A 23,914-nucleotide genomic window follows, 5' to 3' on the forward strand; every position below is an offset into this window, starting at 1 on the left:
TTACACGCTTTCACTACTTACCCGCTTGCACTGCTTACCTGTTTAACTGCATATCTGCTTTAAACTGCTTAGCATACTGAATTAAATGTACATAATTCAGTTTCTTGTAGTCTCTTTTGTGCACCTACTAGTTTTTGGTGAAACTAACCCATTTTATAGGTACAGGTGATGATTAGGTACACCATGGGCGATGGCACGATGGCAAGATGGCTTCAAGACTTTCTTCTTCCTGCGCTTAGCTCGCGTCCTGCACGTTTTGGGTTTTGTAACGGATTTTCCTTGGGATATCTGAATTTTGTATTATTTGAAAATTTCTTTTAATGGAAGTGGCTTTTCCAAGTGTCTTGCAAGTAGCATGGTTTGTGCGTTTTGGTTCTTTTAGCTAATGCGCCCAAAGTTGTCAGCTTGCCTTTCTGAATTTAACAAAAGAATAGTCTTTCGCTGATTTCATAAACAAACTCTGAAGGAAAAAGACATTTCTAGTCTCTTGCCTGTTTTTTGAAAAGGCTCGCAAGTTTGAAATTTGGGGGCGTTACACATCTGATCCTAAGGATCATAAGTCTGAATCATCCTTTGGTATATTGGATTATCGATTCAACTACTATTCTTCCATGCTTCTTGAGCTTTGTAAAAGAGAACTAGGACTTCTGAAAGAAATTGAGGCTTGCTTAGTCACTCAAAAAGAGGCATAGAAATTAATGTAGAGATGTGCAAAATTGGAAGATTAAATTTAATGGATTAGACAGAAATGCTTGGGCCAAAAGGAATCAGTAGGTATATGATAGAATGTCTTAAGAGCTTTTGGATCTGTCTTATGGCTAAAATGGGTCTATAGAACCACACTGAAGTTAACAAATGTACAAGTGGGTTTATGCTTTCGACTATGGTTTCACAAACCACTCAAATATTAAAACCTTTCACAATAAAAAGTTTAGTACTATACCTTATTTTGCAATACACCTGAACTTTGTGATTTACCTTGCGGTTCCACAAAAAATTGCACAGTAACAGTAAAGTTCAAGATATTCCAACATGACAATTATTAATCAGCTTCTGATCATTGATGTCAAAGCAAAATGGTTAGAAATGTTATACCAGATACAGGGTACTCATTAGTCATACCTTGTGCCCATGAAAAAACTGCATGGTGAGAACCCTCCTTGTTGTTAGATCCTGCATTTAAAGTCAAGCTGCCAGTTAGCCCTAGCTTGTTGCTTCTCTATAACAAAAGGAACTGCTCCAAAACTAACAAAGGAGAGAAACAACCTAGAAATTGAGTTTATAGTCAATATTTACATAAACAGAGTTGAAGCTCACGCTACTAAGAGTCAAACAAATGGCTTCAGAGATATAACATAAATCAAAGATCATAGTTCAAAACCATACCCAATATATTTGAGGAACTTTGATCATCCTGTGTTTCTTAAAGTTTCTGAATGTTCTCTCGGAATTTTTTGCCTCTTGAACAAAATCTATAAAAAGCAGACAAAAAATGCCAATCAATATGACTTACAATACCCTGACAAACAGATGATTCTAGCTAAAGAAATCTTCTATTTCTTTTTCTTTTTCTTTTTCTTTTTCTTTTTGCTTTTCCTTTGCTTTCTATAAAAAGAAATAAAGCAAAAAAAGAAAGAACCTTGAACCTTTCTAATGTAACTTTTTTTCTTCTTTTATCTTTTTCATTTTCATTTTTTTAAGGGGCACAGGTATAGCATTCTTTATTTAAGCTTAAAAACAGTTACAGATCTCCATTTCTACTAATAATGCTCTAGATGGAGCAGGCACAGAAAAGGAAAATCAATCCAGCATTCCCAATATATATATATATATATATTGTTGTAAAATATTTGATGTAAATATTTTTTCTTTTCTTATTTTTTACTTTTTAGCTAGGGAGTACTAGTCGTTAGACTGGCCTCACAGCTCGTTATGGGCTCTCCTTTGTATATATATATTGGGATCTCTCACCCCTTATGGCTTATGCATTCTCTGTGCATTTGAACCTTAATAAAAATAATAATTTTTACATTGTGAGTGCGCCCTTTTCGCAGTTGTGAGTACCCATAGTGATGTGTGTTCTTGCCCTTTAACGGCATTGGGATTTCACTCCTTGGAGGCTCCTTCATTACATGATATCAGAACCATCTTGTTGGTGATTGAAGTGCTTGTGTTGCTTCTTTCATTCCTTCCACCTTTTACAATATTCTTCTCCTACCTACCCTCTTTCCTCTTTGCTCTCACCTGTGGAGAACAACGAAACCGTCACCATCATTCCCATCAAGTGCAACAATTTCAACTATGTGATGTGGGTCTTGCATCATAAAACATCACATATGAGGAAAAGGCTTGTGGAGACTAGTGGATGGTTCCGAAAAATTTCATTAGTCAATTAATGGAGGCACTCCAACAATTCCTCAATACATCTTCAACTTCGAGTGTCGTTATTGTTTCATCATCTCCTCTAGGTATGTACTCTTGTATTATTAACTAAGGGACTTCCTTTCACATGACTTCGCATGAAAATGTTCTTTCTGGTGTATGCACTAACTCAAAATTACCATGTGTTTAAACCGTCGATGGGACATCTTTAAAAATTAAAAGTATTGGAACTTTAGATTTTCAAAAAATCTTTGTTCCAAAAGTTAGAGTTATTCCTAAATTAAATTTAAATTTTTTCTCTGTTTCACAAATTTTCGACTATGTATGCGAAATTTTCTTCTCATCTAAAGGTTGCTCCGTACAGGATCTCCAGTCAAGGAAAGTTGATTATGCAAGGTCATAGGAAAAGAGATCTCTACTTTATGGATTTTTTATCTCTTCCAAATCATTTTGTAATTATGTCTAAGATAAAGATATTTTAACTTGGCATAAAAGACTTGGACATCCAAGCTTATCTAAGATGTATCTTTTCTCTTTTGCGAAAAAAAATTGGAATGAAAAAGATTTTGTTTGCAAAGATTGCATTCTTGGAAAAATGAAATTAATTTCTTTTCCAAATAGTATTTCTAAAAAACCATTTTTGTCCGGTGCATTTAGATGTGTGGGGCCCATCCCCAGTCATTTCTAAAGGTGGCTATTTGTATTATGTTAGATTTATTGATGACTTCATTAGATATGTATGGGTCTACTTCCTTAACTTCAAATCGGATGTTTTCTCATTTTTTAAAGAATTTCACATGATTGCTAAAAAACAATTTTAAAGCAATATTTCTATACATAGATCTGATTCGGGTGGAGAATATAAGTCAAAAGATTTTCAAAAATTATTTAAGGCAAAATAGAATTTGTCATCAAAGATCTTGCCCTATAACTCAACAAAATGGGTTGGCGGAAAGAAAGCATAGATATATCATGGAAACCGCTAGAACCCTACTTATCTCTAAAGATATTTCTAAAACATTTTGGGTCGAAGGCGTCTTGACTTCAACTTATTTGATAAATAGACTTGTCATTTTTACAAAATATTTCTCTATTCGAAAAAATATTTAACATGACACCCAATTTCAAGCTATGTCACACGGACTCTGCTAGGGAGGCGCCGCACCCGAGTCGACACGCCCCGACACAGGTGCGGACACTGGTGCGGCTTCGGACACGGCCCGGACTCGGTCAACGTCGAGTCGGACTCGGTCAACGAGTCGAGGCCGAGTTCATCCTTGTTTTGGACTCGTTCAACGTTGACTGAGTCCAAAAATGCCCATTTTTAGGAAAAAATGATATTTTTATATATTTTTTTAAAAAATACATATATATAGCATGAGTCTCAAACATAAGCCCCATGGAAAAAAAATCCGGGGGGCGATGCCCCCCTACGGCCCCCCTGGACCCCCGCCCGCTGACCGCACAACGGGACCCACGCCGGGGGGAGCCCCCGGACCCCCCTTTCTGCAAGGGAAAAAGTACAATTTGCAAAGTTTGTAAAAACACTCATGCTGGTGCCAAACTTTAGAGGACAATATCCACATATATGCACACACTGGATATATTATTATTATTATTATATATATAGCCGAGTCCCCGTGTCCAAAATTTTTAAAATTGCACCGCAGCTGTGTCGCACCCACACCCATGTGACATGGATTTCAAGCGATTACGAATTTTTGGGTGCAAATGTTTTGTTCTTTCTTATAAAAATGATAAATTGTCTCCAAAACCATTGAACGTGTACTTATTATTGGATATGGTGAAACTCAAAAAGGTTATAGGTGTTTTGATTTTAAAAATAACAAATTATATGTTTCTAAAGACGTGGCTTTCTTGAAAAATGAGATGGTTCATGATAAGAATGGAGTGCCATTAAACAAGTTCTGTAGTTTGGAGAAAATGAGTCATAGGACACGAACCTATTTGGTGGAATGGAGACTCGGTCGGATCTCCTAAGGGTTGACTCTTCTATGGGTAAACCTTGGGAATACTTTTTATAAGCACATGGTTGATCTCTTTGTTCATGTCGGGTATAAACATGTATATCATTAAAAGAATTTTCAATCACATTATCATTATGAAATGAATCTAAATTATCATTAACACCATGATTAACATCATTATCTAAAGAGTTATCACAAATAGAATTACCATCATGATTTGCCACACAATCATTCGGTTATGAATCGTGCTCTTCCCTTGGTAAAAGATCAAACAAAAAGATATAATTTACTTGACCTCATTGGATTGAAGCCATGAATGTAGAATTAGAAGCTCTTCGTAAGGCCAACACTTGGAAAGTAGCTAGCCTACCATGAGGAAAGAAACCCACATGATGTAGATGGGTATTTAAGGTCAAACAAAAAGTGATGGTACTCTTGAAAGATATAAAGCTAGGTTAGTTGTTAAATGGTACACTCAAGAATGTGGATTGATTATGAAGAAACTTTTGCACCAATAGTGAGAATGGCTAGTGTTAGAACCCTAATAGTTGTTGCCTATATCCAAAAATAGTTCATTTACCAGTAAGATGTCAAAAATGTTTTTATCAATGAGGGACTTAATGAAGAATGAGGAACTTAATGATGAAGTATACATACATCCTCAGTCGAGGTTTGATATTGATAAAGCTAAAACTCTTAAACTAAGAAAGGTTTTGTATGGTCTTAAGCAAGCCCCTAAGGCTTGGTATAATAGATTTAGCATTGTTATGATCAATTTGGATTATTGTTCATGTTATACTGACACTATTTTTTTGTCAAGAATACAAGTACGAACATTGTTATACTTCTGTTGTATCTAGATGATATGATAATCACGGGAAATGACAAAAACGGAGTTGACAAAATCAAAATTATTTAAACAAATAAATTTGATATGTCTGATCTGGGTTTTTGAGATATTTTCTAGGTATTAAAGTTGCCTACTCACTCATAAGCTATGTCACATAGGTACGGGTGCGGATGCAGCGATGCGGCACTTTAAAAAAACTTGGGTGCAGGGACGATATATATATAAATAAATATATAATAATAATATATATACACAAGTTTTAACAATTTTAAGTTAACACCAATGAAATAGAAATAATTATCATAGCAACAATTCATCATACATAAATTAATGCAATAAATCAAATTAACAATCTACAATTGATATTCTTCATCAATAAAAAATAACACCACACTATTGTGGATATATAAATATATATGTGTGTGTGTGTGCATTTATGTATTTTTATATATAATATAGATAAAACTGGACTTGGTCAGGGTTAATTGAATCTACTTTTGGACAGAAATGGACCTTAGTATGGTTGATTTCATCTAACACAAAGGAGGTTGTGTCTAAGTGTCTCACTCGCATGGGTGCGGGTGCGATGCCTTGTTAAAAGAGTTTGTGTTACATAGCCCAAAAGGTATATCTTGTCACAAATGAAGCTTGCTATTGATATTTGTGCTAAGTCAAGAAGTTCAAATGACAAGAAAGTGGAGACTCCTGAAGTTGTCAATGCAAAACTAAGGCTAGAAGATGAAACACTGCTTGAAGATCCTATACCTTACAGACAACCGATTGGATCCCCCACCTACTTCTCTATCACCATATGAGATATAGCTCATGTTGTTCATATAGCAAGTCAATTTCAGCATGTTTCAACCACTGTGCACATGAATGCAGTTTTAAGGATTGTCAGATACATTAAAAATTTAATAACTAAAGCGCTTTTCTTGTCCTCATCTTCTTCTTTAGATTTAATTGCTTATACTGATATAGATTGAGGAGGAAACCTTAATGATAGAATCTCAACAACTGGGATCTGTGTTTTTTTAAAATATTCTTTAATTTCTTGGAGATGCAAGAAGCGGCAAAAAGTCTCATTATCCTCTGTTGAAGCAGAGTATCGTGCAATGACTGTGATAACCATGGAGTTTGTATGGCTACGAAATTTTCTCAGAGATATGGGTGCAATCATCTCCAACCCTTCGAAGATGTGTTGCAACAATAAAAGCGCAATTTACATTGCAAGCAATCACACCTTCCATGAGCGAACAAAGCACGTTGAGATGAACTGTCATTATCTAGAGAAAGAATACCTGAGAGAGACTCAATTTGTCGTATGTCACTTCAGAATATCAGCTTGCAAATTTCTTCACTAAAGCTCTTCCTGCACCTCAGTTCATTTTTCTCCTTAAACTTTTGGTGATGACATTGTAAGTTTGAGGGAAGGTGTTAAAACATAGTATATATATGTTAAACTATGGTTGTTTGTATATATATATATATATATATATATATATATATATATATATATATATATATATATATATTTTTTTTTTTTACATATATATATCAGGTATATATATTTATATATATCAGGGGTATTTCAATATTTTCCTCTTTGTAATAGGGTCAGCCTAGTAGGGGCTGTTTTTGTAATTTCTGTTTTTTATTTTTGTTTTTCTGTTTTTTATATTTTTCAGATCATATGACTGTTGGGACAGCCCAACTAGTCGTTGGGATGGTCCCAACGGTCATATTTAGCCCCCTTTTGCTCTCTTGTGCTTATAAATAGAGGTCTTCCCTATTGTGTAAGACCTGCTTTTCTAAAGCATTGTTAAGTGAATAAACATATATTTTTACATTGCTCTCTTGATTGGCCCTTTGTAGCCTTTGTATGCACTTCTGTGTTTTTGTATTGGCTTTGCCTTTGTATTGTCCCTTAGTGGACTTGTATTTGTGCTTAAGCACATTGTATTTTGCATTTTCGCTTGTTTCATTACAAGGATAACAAAAAACGGAAATTACTTGATAGTAATGAAGAAAAATTTATGAATAATGACCACTAACCAAGTTCTGCAGAAATTGCCTTATCAAACTCTGGCACAATCCACTCAAACCGATACTCTGGGAAAAGCTGCAAAATGTCAGTATGATTCATGAGTGGTGAAAAGATTAAAAACAGAAGAATGACAAGGAGAACCTAAGTTTAAGTTATTCATACACTATAATTTCTAAATATATTTCTGAAGGTATGAAATTCTATGGAAGAAGAGATTATGGCATTTAGTTTTAGATAACTCGAGAGTAAAGTCGGCTTTTTTGTACAAAGTGTAAAAACCTGTGTGTGTGTGTGTTTCTATGCAAATATTTTTCCTTTTTTGTTTTTCTTATTTTTATTTTCTATTTTGTTTGTAACTAAGAGTAACTAGCCGTTAAGACTGGCCTAATGGCTAGTTGGGGCTCCTCTTTGTATATATATTTATATATAGGGGGTTTTCACCCCTTGTGTTACTATGCATTCTTTGTGCATATCAATATAAATAAATATAATATTTTTCATATTGTGAGTGTGTGCCTTTATGCATTTGTGATTGCCCTTAGTGGCTATTGTGTTCTCGCCCTTAGTGGCATTGTGATTTCACCTTTAGGAGGCTTCTTCATTTCATGGTATTAGAGCCATTGACTCTTGAACCTTGGACGTGAGGTTCGTGGTGGTGAATTCAAGTTCTTGTAACCTATTTGGTGTGGGTTCATGTCCCAAGTGTTTGTGATTCAAGTGTTTATGGGGCTTCATTCCTTCCACCTTTACATTGTTCTTCTCCTCTCTTTTCTCTATGCCCTCACCTATGGAGGACAAGGGGACCACCACCATCGTTTCCATCAAACTCAATGATTCCAACTATGTGATGTGGTCTTCCATCATAAAACATCACATATGAGAAAAAGGCTTGTGAGGACTAGTGGATGGTTCTAAAAAAGAGCCTAAACTAGTACTTACCAACAGTGTAGATGGGAAGAATGTTGAACTTCAAGGAGAAAAGAAGACCAAAGCCGTGACTGAGTATGAAAAGAGATGAAATGAGTGGAAGATAGGACATTCAAGAATCATGTCTTGGCTCAATAATAGCATGGACATGAAAATTTGTTCATGCTTGGCAAAATTTGAATATACAAATGATGCAACTGTCTTAGAGATATGTATAGTCTTAGGGTGCATTTGATAGCGTAGAATAAGTTTTTTCCCAAGAAAAACCTTTCGGTTTCCGGTGGGACCCACGTGCACCATCAAACGCATGATTTAGTCTCCCTTCACTGTTTCTAGGGAGTTGATATCCTCAAAAAACAGGGGGGAGAATTGTGTAGGAGGCCACACGACTCCTTCCCTCATATGTGGTCCATCAAATGTGCCCTAAAAGATATTGCACAGGTGTGCAATCTTGAAGACAAGATTAGAACCATGAGACAAGGAGATATGAGCATTTAAGAGTATTATAATATTTTATCTCAATTATGGGATGAGCTATCCATGCTTTAGCGAAAGTGGCATTGTCCTTTGTACATTGAGCACTACCAAAAGCAAATCAAAGCGAAGCAATTCTATCAATTTGTGAATAGGTTAAGACCCGAATTTGAAATCATCAAATCGGCTTTGCTTTATAGAAGAAATATTCCTACCATAGTAGAAACATTGGAAGAACTAAGCATGGAGGAGAATAGATTAAAGAAGAAAAGTGTGAAAATGAGGAAGATTCGGTCTTCGCCATGTCTAGGCCGAGATCTAATACTAGTGCATACAAGCTACCACACTTTGAGAGACCAAGCAACGAGTATGAAAGCAAAAAGAAAAACATTTGTCATTACTGTAATGAGCCAGGACACATTAAACCTTTGTGTGCTAAACTAAAGAAGGAAAGAAAGGTGGCTTTGGTTGGACCACCTCTAGAGATTAAAGACAAGGACATAAATGGAGACACAATGATTAGGAACAGTCTCACTCTTAATTGGTGAAAGCACTTCAATCTCTTCTCAAAGGAGCTTCATCTTCAACTAGAGCCACTGTATCATCCTTTGCCGATCTCGATATGTCCCATTGGCTTCTTGATTCAGGTGCATCTTTTCATATGACCCCACATCAAGGCATTTCATCTATTGTCAAACCAATTCAAGTGTGTTTAATGTATTTACAGCCGATGGAACCTCTCTTGAAATTAAAGAATAGGAAATCTTGAAAAATCTCTAAAACTCCAAAAAAAATCATAATTAGATCCATTGCAAAATTAAACTTAAATCTTGTCTTTGTTTCTCAAATTTTAGACCTCATGGGTGTAATGTCTCCTTCTCATGTTGTTGGATGCAACATCGCCAGTCAAGAGAGCTAATTAAGGAAGGTCATAGGGAAGGAGGTCTTTACTACATGGACTTTGTGAAAATGTCAAATATTTTTTTTTAATGTACAAAAAGTCGTTCTACACTTGTGACACAAAAGATTAGGACATCCTAATGTAACTAAGTTTCTCGTTTTCCAAATTTGGGAAAATTTGCAATCTTGAGAACTTTATTTATAGTGATTGTATTATTGGCAAAATGAAATATTTACCTTTCAATCAAAGAACTTTTGTTTCTTTTAGTCCACTTAAATTGGTTCATTTGGATGTTTGGAGCCTAGCACCGGTTATGTTAAAGGGTGGTTATGCATATTATATTATCTTTGTGAATGACTTTACTAGATACACTTGGATTTACTTAGGCAAAAATTTAAAGTTTTCTACACTTTCAAAATTTTTATAACTTGGTAAAAAATAGATTTAATAATAACATTTTTATCTCTTACTCAGATTCAGAGGAGAATTCCTATCCATTGAATTCAAAAATTATCTTAATTTGCATGGCATTACTCACTAAAGATCTTGTTTACACACACCACAACAAAATGTATTAGCAGAAAGAAAACATAGACATATTGTAAAAATAACAAGGATACTTCTTATTTTCAAATCATGTACTTAAGATTTTTAAGGTTGAAGTCACTTTAACGGTCATGTATCTTATAAATAGAATGTTGTCTTTGCCTTTGCAAAATATATCTCTTGTACAAAAACTTTTTAAAATTGTTCTTGACTATTCTATAATAAGAGTTTTTGGATGCAAATGCCTTGTTTTGTTTAACAGAAATGACAAACTCTCCCCAAGAACAATTTCATGTGTTTTCCTAGGGTGCTTTGACCTAAAAAATAATAGTTGTATGTTTCGAGAAATGTTTCCTTTCTTGAAAATGAAAAAGTAGTTGACTTGGAAAAGCCTAAGGAAGTGACTAAATATTCCTTTCTATTGATCTTCTTTCAAAGCATAATGATGATGATTGTTGTGATTGTGAGACCCATGATGAGTATGAAGAAGCTAATGATATTGACTAGCCTAATGATGAGATTGTTGGTGGACATAGTGAGGATCAACTTGATGTTAAGAAGACTTATTTGCAGTATTCAAGACGTGGGAATGAAAAACATTTATGTACACTTGATAAGTATTATAAGAATGAAAACAAAAGAAACTGTCCAAACTAGACAATCCTCTAGAATATCAAAGTTACCCTAGAAATTTGTCCTATGAATCCATTTCATCAAAGTATAGAGCCTGCTTTGCTCTTATTCACACATACTTAGAACCTAATTCCTACATGCAAGCCAAAGAAGTTTGCCAAAGGATACTTATAGGAATATGAGATACATTATGAAGAAACCTTTGCTCTTGTTACCCAGATGACCACACTTATGACCCTTATAGTTGTTGATTTCGTTAGGGATTGACTTATTTGTTAAATTATGCGTCAATGTACATATATATATATATATTTTTCTGTCCTATGTAAACTGAAATACCCATCAAGGGGTACTTCAATCATTTCACCCATGTAATAGGTGTCAGCTTATTAGAGGCTTTTAGTTTCTTTTCTTCTCTTTTCTTTTTATTTATTTAATGTACAATATGGCTGTTAGGGCAGCCCAACTAGATGGGCTGCTCCCAATAGTCATAAATATGACCGTTGGGTCTAGCCCAATTCTCTCTTGTATTATAAATAAGGGTTGAAACCCCTTGTATATTTTTATGTGTTGGGTTGTGTGTGCCCATAGTGGCTATTGTGTGTATGTGTTATGCTCTTGAAATTGTTCTCACTTTGTATTATCTCTTGGTGAATTAGTGCTCGTGCACTCTTTTTGTATTTGTATTGATCTTTATTGGGATCTCTTATATTTTCGCTTGTTTTATTACATGGTATCAGAGCTTGAGGCTATTGTGATTGTGTAAAGCTTCTCCAAAAGTTCGTGATTGCGAAGGATCCTCCACAAGCATTGTATCTCTCCATCCACATGGGCGAAAAAGAATCCATGACGGTGATTGCCTTCAAGCTAAACAATTCCAACTAATTGATGTGGGCCGCCGCTATAGAGCACCACATCAAGGAGAAGAAACTATGGAGGTATATAAGTGGTACTACACGTGAACCATAACTCATACCAAAACGGATGGTAACCAAGTGAAAATTCTTAATGAAGAAGAAAGAGAGATTGCACTCAAAGAACATTACATCAAGGTAGAAGATATTGGGAAGCCGAAAATGCCTAAATTTTGTCTTGGTTCCTTAATAGCATGGAACGCAAGATAGCGCCAAGCATAGTCAAATTCAAAAAGGCAAGTGAGGCTTGGATTTTTCTCAAGCATATGTTTATGCAAAAAGATTTGGCACAAAAATAATTTTTTTATAAAAAAAAAATTGAGGTATTAAACAAGGAGATAAGAGTGAAAAATCACTATGGTACTCTCTCAACTCTTTGGGATGAACTAGCATTTCTTGAGCCTAATTGGGAAGGTCTCGCTAATGAAATGAGGCAAAAGCAACTTGCAGAGGAACATTTGTTTTCTTTCCTATCCGGGTTAAGACCCGAATCAGAGCAAGTTAGGTCCAATATCTTGCATAGGGCCGAAACTACCTTTCTTGATGATACTCCTGGAGAGATATACCAAGTTGAGACCCGACTTGGCATGAATAAGAAAAGTGAGGAGGTTTTTGTTGTGTCAAGACCGGTAACAATGTCAAAGCGTATAAACCTCCTCAATTTTGAAATTTTAATAATGGAGGAAGAACATATAACCAAAGAGGGAAAAGAGTTATTTGTCACATTTGCCAAGAAGTGAGACACATTAGACCGGATTGTCCCAAGCTCAAAAGAAAGGTAGCAACCGTTGAAGAAACACCACCAAAAAAAGGTGGTGAAGGTATCATGAAAGAAGGAGAACTTAAGGATTCTATTAAACATCTAATGAAAAAATTTCAACTATTCCTTAAGAATTGCTCCACATCTACTTTCGATGTCGTCGTGTCTATTTTCTCTTCTTTAGGTACGCTTTTATGGATTCTTGACTTTGGTGCCTGTTTTCATATGATTCCTTCAAAATCCCTCTTATCCTAATGCATAAAATCTTTTATAACTCTTGTGTTTCTACGACCGATGAAACTAATCTAGAAATTAAAAGTATTGGAACATTTTCAAATATTTAAAAAAAAAAATCAAGTACCTAAAGTTAGAGTTGTTCCAAAACTTAATTTAAATCTATTATCCATCTCTCAAATCTCGGATTATGGGTATGAGGTCTCTTTATCATCAAAAAAATGTTGGGTGCAGAAGTTGATTGGGGAAGGCAATAGGAGGGAAAACCTCTCCTCCATGGATTTTCATCTTCCCAAAGAATCATTTTGTAATTTTGTCAAGGAAAAATATATTTTTGTATGGCATCAAAGATTAGGTCATCCTAAAATATCTAAGTTTTTTTTTTGTTTTTGAAAGAATTGTAATAAAGAGTTTAGATGTAAAGAATGTCTCCTTTAAAAATTAAAGAAAATTCCTTTTGGTCCTAGATTTTTTATCTCTTCGAAACCATTTAAACTTGTGCATTCGGATGTATGATGACCTGAGTCAGTCATGTCAAAAGGAGGACTCTCTCATTATGTTATATTCATTGATGATTATACTAGGTATACTTGGATCTATTTTCTTAAAAAAAAAAATCTGATGTATTCTCATGCTTCAAAGAATTTTACAAAATTGTGCAAAACCAATTTCAAACCAATATTATCATTTTTCGATCAGATTCAAGGAGAGAATATTTATCTAATGATTTCAAAAATTATTTAAAAGAAACCAAAATTTCACATCAAAGAATTTGTCCAAATACCCCTTAACAAAATGGCTTAATTGAGAGAAAGCATCGACATATCATTAAAACTAATGAGAACTTTGCTTATCTCAAAAAATGTTCCAAATTTTTTTTAGGGCTGAAGGTGCCTTAACTTTGGTATATCTTATCAACTGAATGCCTTCATCCTCTTTACAAAACATATCCCCAATTGAAAAATTATATCAAATTTAGGAATCTTAAAAAACTTTCGATGTAAATGTTTTGTACTTATTGATAAAAGAGACAAATTAACTCCCAAGGCCATTGAATGTGTGTTTCTTGCTTATGCTAATAACTAAAAAATGTATAGGTGCTATGATAAGAAAAATGACAAATTATATGTTTTAAAAAATATTAACTTTCTCGAAAATGAAAATGGTTTTGACTTCGATAAGCCTAAGGATAATTTCGAGTATTCTTTTTTGTTTGACTTATTGCCAAAAAAGACCTCTGATGAAATTATGCATGATAATGATCATGATGATATGCATATTGATGACTCTGGTGTTCCCATGAAGGATATCCAAAATTGTGATATTCAAACTTATTTCAGAAGAACTCTTGATCATCCTCCATGTGCACTTGATAGATATTCACAGAACCAAAATCTGGGAGAATCTAGTAGAACCTCTAGACATTCTAAAAGATTTGTGTCAGATGAGACTTTTTTACCTAGATATAGAGCATGCCTTTTGTCTATTCACTCTTTTTATGAACCCTCAACCTACAATGAGGCTAAAGAAATTCTTGAATGGATTGATGCCATGAGCTTAGACCTAGGTGCCCACGAGAAAGCCAAGACCTGAAAAAATCCATTACCCATAGGGAAAAAGGCCATAGTATGTAGATGTGTCTATAAGGACAAAACAAAAGGGGGTGAATCTTTAGAAAGATATAAGGCTAGGTTAGTAGCCAAAGGTTATTCCCAAGAGTATAAAATAGACTATGAATAGACATTTGCTCTCGTAGCCTGTAATGACTAGTGTTAGGACACTCACTGCCTTAGCATCCATTAGAAGGTGGTCTATTTACCAACTTGACGTTAAGAACGTTTTTTTAAATGGTGACCTAAATGAGGTAGTGTACATGGATCGTCCTCCTGGTCTTGAGATCGAGAGAGAAAAGTTTTTCGGTTAAGGAAAGCTTTGTATGGGCTTAAGCAAGCCCCCAAAGCTTAGTATGATAGGTTTTAAACTTGGGTTATAAATCTTGTTATACTAATAATGCACTTTTTGTCGGTACTAATATTGTCATACTTGACAAGTTTAGGTCCTATCTTCTCAGTTCAAAAGTGGTTATCGATTCTGATCACGCTGCATTGAAGTACCTTCTCAGCAAGAAAGACATCAAACCGAGGCTCATCTGATGGGTCATGCTACTACAGGAGTTTGATCTCGAGATTCAAGATAAGAAGGAAAGCGAGAATGTAGTAGCAGACCATCTCTCGAGACTGATCGTGGATTCCACTCGGGACCAAAGGCCGATCAGTGATTCCTTTCCCGATGAGCAAATTATGGCCGTCGAAACATCACATTTGCTCTGGTGTTATATGTTGATGATATGATCATCACAGGGAGTAACAAAAAGCGAATTGATGCAATTAAAAATATTCTTAAAAAATATTTTGATATGTCTGACCTTGGTTTTCTAAGATATTTTCTAGGTATTGAAGTAGCTTATTCACCTAGAGGATATGTATTGTCTTAAATGAAGTTGGTTGTTGATAATGCTTCTCTACTTATGGAGGCTGCTGATTAGTCTGATATTGATTAACTTGTTTATTTCTAGGGTGAATGGGCAATTTTTATGGGTGACGACAGGCCCAAAAGTACATATCTATATGTATCTGAGGATTGTTTTTCCTTTGCATCCATTATGGATATTAACAACATTAGAAATCGACATCTATTGTGGTTTCGCAGTTCTGAAAGTGGGACTGTGACCGTGATACTGCGCATTATACATGTATGTATTATTTTCAAGACTATGCATGGTTAGTTTATGCTTATTAGAAGTCGTGTGGGTGTGCTAACGCTGAATTTTGTTTGACAGTCGATCAGATTTTGATTATATATATATATAAATATATGTGTATATTTATATATATAACTTGACGTTGAATTTTGGTAGTTCGGTCCCAGTTTTGGCTGATAAGATAAATCTTATTCTGGTGCCATTTGGTTTAAATTTGATATGTTAAATGTAAAATATGATTTGGAAATTGGTTTGAAAATTTCTTATGTTGTTCAAATATTGATTTTCATTAAAAAGTGTTCAATGCTGATCTGTTTTAAATATTTAGCCAAATCTGAAATCTACAAATGTTGAATTTGGTCAGTTAGAAAATTTTGGATTTTTGGATAATATAATAAATCTAAATTGTTTGTTACAATATGCAATTGTTCATGTGCTATGAATATGCATAGATGTGGTACCGTGAACACAAATTTGAATGTTTATGTGTGATTGTGGTTCACCAAAAATTTGCAATGTCATTTAAATTTCATTAAATTGTATAGTGGTTATGTGTGAACCATTGATGGGCCTTTGGAAGGCAGATGCATATGTTCCTCATGAAATAACAAGTTTTAAATGCATTGCAAAATTGCTTTATATTGCTTTTGAGTTAATTACACTGTTGAAATTGATAGAGAAAAGGCCCAAATTTGTTAATGCATGATGATTTGCATAATTATTCTTATGAAAAGAACCCTTAATTGTTTAAGGGTAAAATAGACCAAACAGTGTAATAATTTTTCTTCCTTGGTGGCCCTCTGAAAGGGTGGGTATAACATCTCGTAAACTTTTCCTATATTTTCAAGTACGAAATACAGTTTTTAATTAAATAATTATATTTATATGTCTAAAAATAACAAATTATTATATATGGGTTGACGTCAATATGGGTCTGGACATGGTCCAAGGCCCATTGACGAGATCCATATATGAAATGTAACACATGCAAATTTTATTTATTTAAACTTTTAAATTCGAGCAAAATTTAAGTTAAATTCAGGTTAAAAGCAGGTTAAATTCAAGCAAAATTCAAGAGTTTAAGTTGAACTAGGACTCTAGTTAGATCCGTTATGAGCCGTAAATCTCCTAGGATATCTGATTTAGCGATTTTGGAAATGGGATGGTTCAAAAAATGTGTTTATATATATATATATAGGTTGACGTCAATATGGATTTGGACCTGGTCCAAGATCCATATTGACTAGTACCCATCAATGGGTTGAAATCTAAATGGATTTGGATTTGGGTCATGGCTGAAATCTAAATAAGAGAGAAAAAGGAAAAAGAAGAGAGAGGGAGAGGAAAAAGAGAGAAAGAGAAAAAAAGAGAAGGGTGTCGCCTTCTTCTTCTTCTTCTATTCTTTTCGCATATTTCCAGCAAAGTAAGGTACGGGTTCCTTTCTTTTTCCAATAGAACGAGGGTTTAGCATGTTTTAAATCGTATGGGTTTAAGGGTATAACATGTTTGCAAATTTATGCATGCATATACTATGTATTTTTTGTGTTCTTTATGCTTAAAATTGATATTTTGCATCCCTAAACATGTCTGCAAATTTTTGAATCATATACTATGTATTTTTGGTATTCTTGATGCTTAAAATTGATTTCTTGCATCTCTAAACATGTCTGCAAATTTCTGCATGTATATACCATGTATTTTTTGTGTTCTTTATGCTTAAAATTGATTTTTTTCACCTTGAACATGTTTGCAAATTTCTGGATGCATATTCCATCTATTTTTTGTGTTCTTGATACTTAAAATTGATTTTCTGCATCTCTGAACATGTCTGCAAATTTCTACATATATATACTATGTATTTTTTATGTTCTTAATACTAAAAATTGATTTTTTGCATCTCTTAACATGTCTGCAAATTTCTGCATGTATATACTATGTAGTTTTTATGTTCTTAATGCTAAAAATTGATTTTCTGCATCCCTGAACGTGTGTGTAAATTTCTGCATGCATATTCCACGTATTTTTGGTATTCCTGATGCCTAAAATTGATTTTTTGCATCTCTGAACATGTCTGTAAATTTCTACATGTATATCCTATGTATTTTTGGTGTTCTTGATGCTTAAAATTGATTTTCTATATCTCTGAACATGTCTGCAAATTTTTGCATGCATATTCCATGTATTTTTGGTGTCCTTGATGCTTAAAACTGAATTTTTGCATCCATAAACAGGTCTGCAAATTTCTGCATGCATACCATGTATTTTTATCATTTTTGATGCTTAAATCCAAGTTTCTGCATCCCTAATCATGTCTGAAAATTTATGCATGCATACCATGAATATTTTTATTGTTTTTTATGCTTAAATCCAAGTTTCTGCATCCCTGAATGTGTCTGCAAATTCCTGCATGTATATTCCATGTATTTTTGCGTTCTTGATGAGATTCACAGCACATAGTGTATACACATGTGTTGGCTGCATTCTTGATGAGATTTGCAGCAGCATATATTTGCATATATATATACGTTGTCTGCGTCATAAACAAGTTCACAGCAACATATACTTACGTATATATATGTTGTCAGTGTTCTGGACAGGTTCGCAACAGTAAATATATATACATATATATGTATTGCCTGCGTTTTGGATAGGTTTGCAGCAATAGATATATACATATATATATATGCTGTCTGCGTGGACAGATTCGCAGCAGCATATACTTATGTTTATATGCTGTCATATATTGTTTACACCTGCTGCCCATTCATGTGTTGTTTGCACATGTTGTCCGCATATGCCGTATACATATGTTGTCCACGCATGTATTATTTGCACATGCTGTTTGCATACGCCGTTTGCATATGTTGTCTATGTTATGCTATTTGTATATGCTGTCTACATTATGTTGTTTACGCTATGATGTTTGTGTTATATTGTCTGTGTATGCTATGTGCGCTCTTGAGCAGATTTGCAGTATAATATATATATATATATATATATATATATATATATATATATATATATATATATATATGCTGATTGTTTTTTAACAGATTCATATTATAAAAGATATATATGTTGTTTGCTTTTTGAACAACTTCAAAGCAATATAAATATGTTGTCTGCGTTCGAACATGAAATTTTGGTTATTTATGTGTGTTTCATGGTCATCAAAAAATCTTGCAATGCCAACTTATTGTGGTAATGTCTGATCCATTGATGGGCCTTTTGAGGTCATGAGCATATGTTGCTTATGAAATGTTAAATTATAATTTGCATTGCAAAGATTTTGTTGAAAATTTTGGTTTTAAAATAATTACACTATCGATATGATAGGGCAAGGATTCGAATGGATTTGCATAATTGTTCTTGTGTAAAGAACTCTTAATTGATTAAAATGGTGGAAGAGACCAAATAGTATAATAATTTTCTTCTCTGGTGTCCCTCTGAAAGGGTGGGAACCTTGGATGACGGTTATGCGGGATCGTGAAGATACTAAACACTGTGTGCATTTGTTGTCCCCAAGAACTCGATTTGTGGTTCGTGTTCCCGGCCACGGTTGTAGAGAACTTTCAATAACTTTGCCTGGGTGGTGGTGTTACTCAGTTGTAGTTATTGGTATACCAAGAAAGTGGTGTCAATGGTTATGGAATTTCATTGATATCCAGACATTAGGTGTGGATTTCTAATGTTCCGATGAATGGTGTGGATTCCTGATATCGGTTGGAGAACAAGTGTAGAACTCAGTAATTAAAATACAAATTGTATGTTAAGCCACGATTGGGAACTGCGTTGGACCTCGGGAACTTTTTCCATTTTGAGTATCTGCGGGTTTGTAAGTGAAAATTATATTTGTGTAGGAACATACATATAAAAGCAATTCTGATAATTTAGCTTAAAAAGTTATTCACGCATATTGCATTGATTTCATGCATTCCTAAATGTTTGATTTAGCATGAAATTGTTGAGTGCTTGCTTCAACTACTTAGATGGTAAGTTTGTTCTGATGATATGTTACCTGTAATTCTTCTTAAACTTGTGCTTGATTTACTTTATGTTATTCTTTTACTGTTGGAAATTTAGAGGGTCTCATACGAAAACTTCAGTTCTTATTCGGTTTTTAAAAATGTTTTTCAGGTACTGAGGCTCTGTGATGAGAGTGACTAGCTGGCTGAAGGACTCGAAGTTTATGGTATGGTGGCTCGGGTTCTAACGTGCACGAGATTGGCTAGAGTTGATTTTGGAATTATTTGAAACTTTATTGACAATATTTGGTTCATGGTTTAAATTGATTCTATGTCTGAAATGGTTGATGCGTTGTGAATATTAAATTTGTAATGTGCCCCTGGTCCTTCGGAGGTTTTCCGCAATTGTTTTAAAAAAAAATTTGCATTTTTCGAGGGTTAGTCTAGGGTCGTTACAGTGAGAACCTCGAATGGCAGTCGTAGGGGACCGTGAGGATACTAAACATCGTGTGCATTGTTTTCTCCAAGAACCCGATGAGTGGTTCATGTTGCCAGCCATGGTTGTAGGGAACTCTCACCACTTTGCCTAATAGTGGTGTTGTTAGACTCAGCTGCACTTATTGATTTACCGAAAAAGTGGCGTCAATGGATGTTGATTTTCTTGTCGTCCCAGCACTAGGTGTTGATTCATAGTGTTTCGATTGATGATGTTGATTCTAACATCGGTCGAGAAACATGTATAGGACCCAATTAATAAAATACAAATTGTGTTAAGATACTACTAAAAACTACCTTGAACCTCGGGAATTTAGCCCATTTTGAGTATCTGCAGGTTTTATATAAGTGAAAATTTAATTGTGTGCATTAAGTAGGGACATGCATGCAAAAGCAATACTGATAATTGAACTTAAAAAAGTCAAATATGTGATGTTTGTTGAGCCCTCTTAAAATTATGTTTGATTTGATTTATACTAATTTTCTTATTATTGGATTTCGAAAGCGTCTCATACGAGAACTTCGGTTCTTACCCCAGTTTTAAAAACCTTTTTCAGGTACTGAGGCTCAGTGATGAAGGGAGGGAGCGAGGGTTATGATACGGTGGCCTTGATTCTGATAGAGTTGGGAGTTTATTGTTTTGGGAGAACTTGTTGAACCCTAAATGGGGACTATTCTATTAAATTCAATTTAATTTAAATTCATGGTTTGATTTATTCCATGTATGGGATGTATGTTGGGTTGTGTATATTAAAACTGTAATATGCTCGGGTCCCTGGGTTATCTTTCCGCGTTATTTTAAAATCATTTATTCGTATAAAAAATATGCAAAATTTTCAAGGGTCAGTTTAGGGTCGTTACACCACAAGCGCACCAAGCATATAGAGATGGACCGCCACTATGTACGAGAAGATTTTTTGCGAGGGACCATTGAATTACCTTACGTAACTTCGCAATGTCAACTGGCAGATTTTTACACTAAGGGTTTGCCTTCACCTCAGTTTTTATCTCTTCTTGGCAAACTTTCGGTGATTACACCGTAAGTTTGAGGGGAAATGTTAAATTATATGTCAATATATATATATATATATATATATTTTTTTTTACTTATTTATTTATTTTATGTTTTATGTAAACTAAAATACCCAATCTTTTCACCCATGTAATAGGTGTCAGCCTATTAGAGGCTTGTCTATTTTTTCTTTTCTCTTCTTATTTATTTAATGTACAATATGGCTGTTGCGACAACCCAACTAGATGTTGGGCTGCTCCCAACAATCATAAATATGATCGTTGGAGGTTAGCCCAATGTCTAGTTGGGCTGCCCCCTTCCCTCTCTCTTGTATTATAAATAGGAATTAAAAGTTTCGTAGCAAATCTAGTAATTGCACTATGAATCAACTCAGCACCACCAGTATACTTTTTCAGTAAGCTCAAAACCCATGCATAACTATAAATAAATTTAGTAATTTTTTGGCAATATTCAATTATTTGATGTACCTCATTCATGCTGCCAATGTCCTCAAGCATGAGGTCTATGCAATGGGTAGCACAATACATCTGTTGTTTTTGGTGTATCAGACAAATTAAATGATTTTAAAAACATGGTTCTTTTGAAGCAATAGAAAAAAAAATTATCAAGGTCTTTGACTTTCTATCTGTCCACCGATCTGCCATGATGCTACACCTAGTCTCTCTCAATGATTGCCTCATCTCATCACAATAAGTTTTCACTTCATTTATATTAGCATCTAAAATCTTTTAATTTAAAGCATGATATAAAGGCATAGTGTATTCGGGCCCGATACTGGTTATGGCATCTGCCATGGCCTGAAAATAAAAGAAATTTGCTACACTAAAAGGAATACAGTCATCATAAAACCATCTCTCAACCGTGACATCCGCCTGCTCGGCTAAATGCTTAGTCATAGCAGTACAAATGTCGGGTTACGCCTCAGGGGCAGTCCTAGGAGGAAAAAAGCTTCTAATAGAACCTCTAGCTCTACCTCCTAGTCTTCCTCTCGAAGAACTCCTTCCTCTTCTCCTCCTCTTCTTTTTGTGCTCACGGCACTACTACCAGCACCAATCACACATTTTCCCTTCATAGCATAACTTTCTACTTCTGATCCTATGTTGTGGGTTGTAGGATCAGAAGTAAGGAGCTCATCTTCGTAATACACATCCTCTCAGGGCTCCGCATACCGCATTTTTGCCTCATTCATTTCTCTTTCTTGTATTTTTTCTCTCAGATCATCAAGTAATTACTGACATTGTCATTTTACGGCATCCAACAATTTTCTTGACGTGCATGCTTGCACATTATGATATGTCCCGGCTAAATGATGCTTCAACCGAGAGATACCACCCAAAAAACTATTTTGGCAATAGTTGCATTTGATTCTTAATCGGTTTCCACTCGTTACTTGAGTGCACCATTGTCATGTCGGATCTTCCAATGCCATCTTCCCTCAAAAACACTCAAATACAAGCAAAGAATAGGGATTTTTTACCTTAACTCACTTCCTTGAGTGAAAAAATGAGTGAAAATGCACTCTTGAGAAAATCGCAAAAGTTCTCTCCCTTGCACACAAATCGACCACCAAATCGATCTCACGAAACCTAGGGTGCATGGGTTCCCTTCCAACAGCCTCTACACATACGTAGAAGTCGGCCCTTAAGAGATCTTTTAAACCCAAAATGAAAAAGACTTTGTTTTGGGTCTTTTTAAGTACGCCAGATGCGTATCATATGATACGGGGTGTTTCGTATGATACTGGGTGTATCGTATGATATTGGAGTATCATATGATACTGGAGTATCGTATGATACACCCGATAAGGCAAAAAGTAACGATATGTATCGTACGATACGGACAACCTTGGTTGAAACCCCTTATATTCTCATTTTATTAGTGAAATTATATATTTTTATGTGTTGTGTTGTACGTGCCCTTAGTGGCTATTGTGTGCATATGTTATGCTCTTGAGATTGTTCTCACTCTGTACTATCTCTTAGTGAATTAGGGATTGTGCACTCCTTTTGTATTTGTATTGATCATTATTGGGATCTTTTTTATATTTCTGCTTGTTTTATTACATTATTTACTAAATTGATGTAAAGAATACTTTTTTAAATGGTGAATTAAATCAAAAAATATACATAGACGCTCCGTTAGGAATGGACATTCCCAAAGGTAAAACTCTTTGCTTATGTAAAGCACTATATGGTTTGAAACAAGCATCAAAGGCCCGGTATAACAGGTTCAGTAAATTAATATTATCATGCTTTCCTGACAAAGCTTTATTTATTAAGAATTCTGATGCAGGAATTGTCATCTTACTTTTGTGTGGATGGCATTATATCACTAGTGGAGATAAACATATTAAAATGTTTCTTAAATAAAGTTTTGAATGACTGATTTAGGTTCTTTGGGATATTTCTAGGGATAGAGGTAGCTTACTCACCTAGAGGATATTTGTTATTTCAATCTAAGTTTGTCGCAAATATTGTGTCTAGGTCAGATATTACTTATGATAAGAGAGTGGATACTCTCAAAGTTTGAAATGCCAATATAAGGTTGGATGATGGGGAACCTATGAAGGACCCTATACCTTATCGACAATTAATTAAGGCGTTTTCTTATCTATGCATCACAAGACCTGACATTGCTTGTGTTGTGCATACCACGAGTCAATTTCAACATGTTCCGACTTTGGTTTACATGAACGTCGTCTTAAGAATAATTAGATATATTAAGACCACTATTTCTAGAGGCCTCTTCTTGTCTTCGTCTTCTACTTTAGATTTTTAGATTTAATTGCTTACACTGATTCTGATTGAGGAGGAGATCCTAACAATAGGCACTCAACCATGGGTTTTTGTATTTTTTAGGTGAATCATTGATTTCGTGGAGGAGCCTAAAAGACTACTGGTAGATATAGTTCACTGTCATCTATGGAACCAAAATATCCAGCCATGGCCACCACTACTATGGAGGGGACTAAAAGACTATTGGTAGATATAGAAGTCATTTGACG

At 34.6% G+C, this 23,914-nt stretch overlaps 1 protein-coding gene across 3 annotated transcripts in view; it reads right to left on the reverse strand.

Annotated features, from left to right (window-relative positions):
• Positions 1–23,914, reverse strand: part of LOC149816601 (Protein kinase superfamily protein) — a 122,010-nt gene that overhangs the window by 44,111 nt on the left and 53,985 nt on the right. For all 3 annotated transcript variants that reach the window (XM_089988120.1, XM_089988119.1, XM_089988121.1), the window contains 3 exons: positions 7,276–7,342; positions 1,387–1,472; positions 1,123–1,173 (listed from right to left, as the gene is read on the reverse strand). In XM_089988120.1, the coding sequence (XP_089844246.1) occupies positions 1,123–1,173; positions 1,387–1,472; positions 7,276–7,342 (204 nt within the window). The remainder of the gene's footprint in view (positions 1–1,122; positions 1,174–1,386; positions 1,473–7,275; positions 7,343–23,914) is intronic.

This window comes from Nuphar pumila, chromosome 14 (genome assembly GCF_984573655.1).
Source record: "Nuphar pumila chromosome 14, dmNupPumi1.hap1.1, whole genome shotgun sequence".
Taxonomy (NCBI): domain Eukaryota; kingdom Viridiplantae; phylum Streptophyta; class Magnoliopsida; order Nymphaeales; family Nymphaeaceae; genus Nuphar; species Nuphar pumila.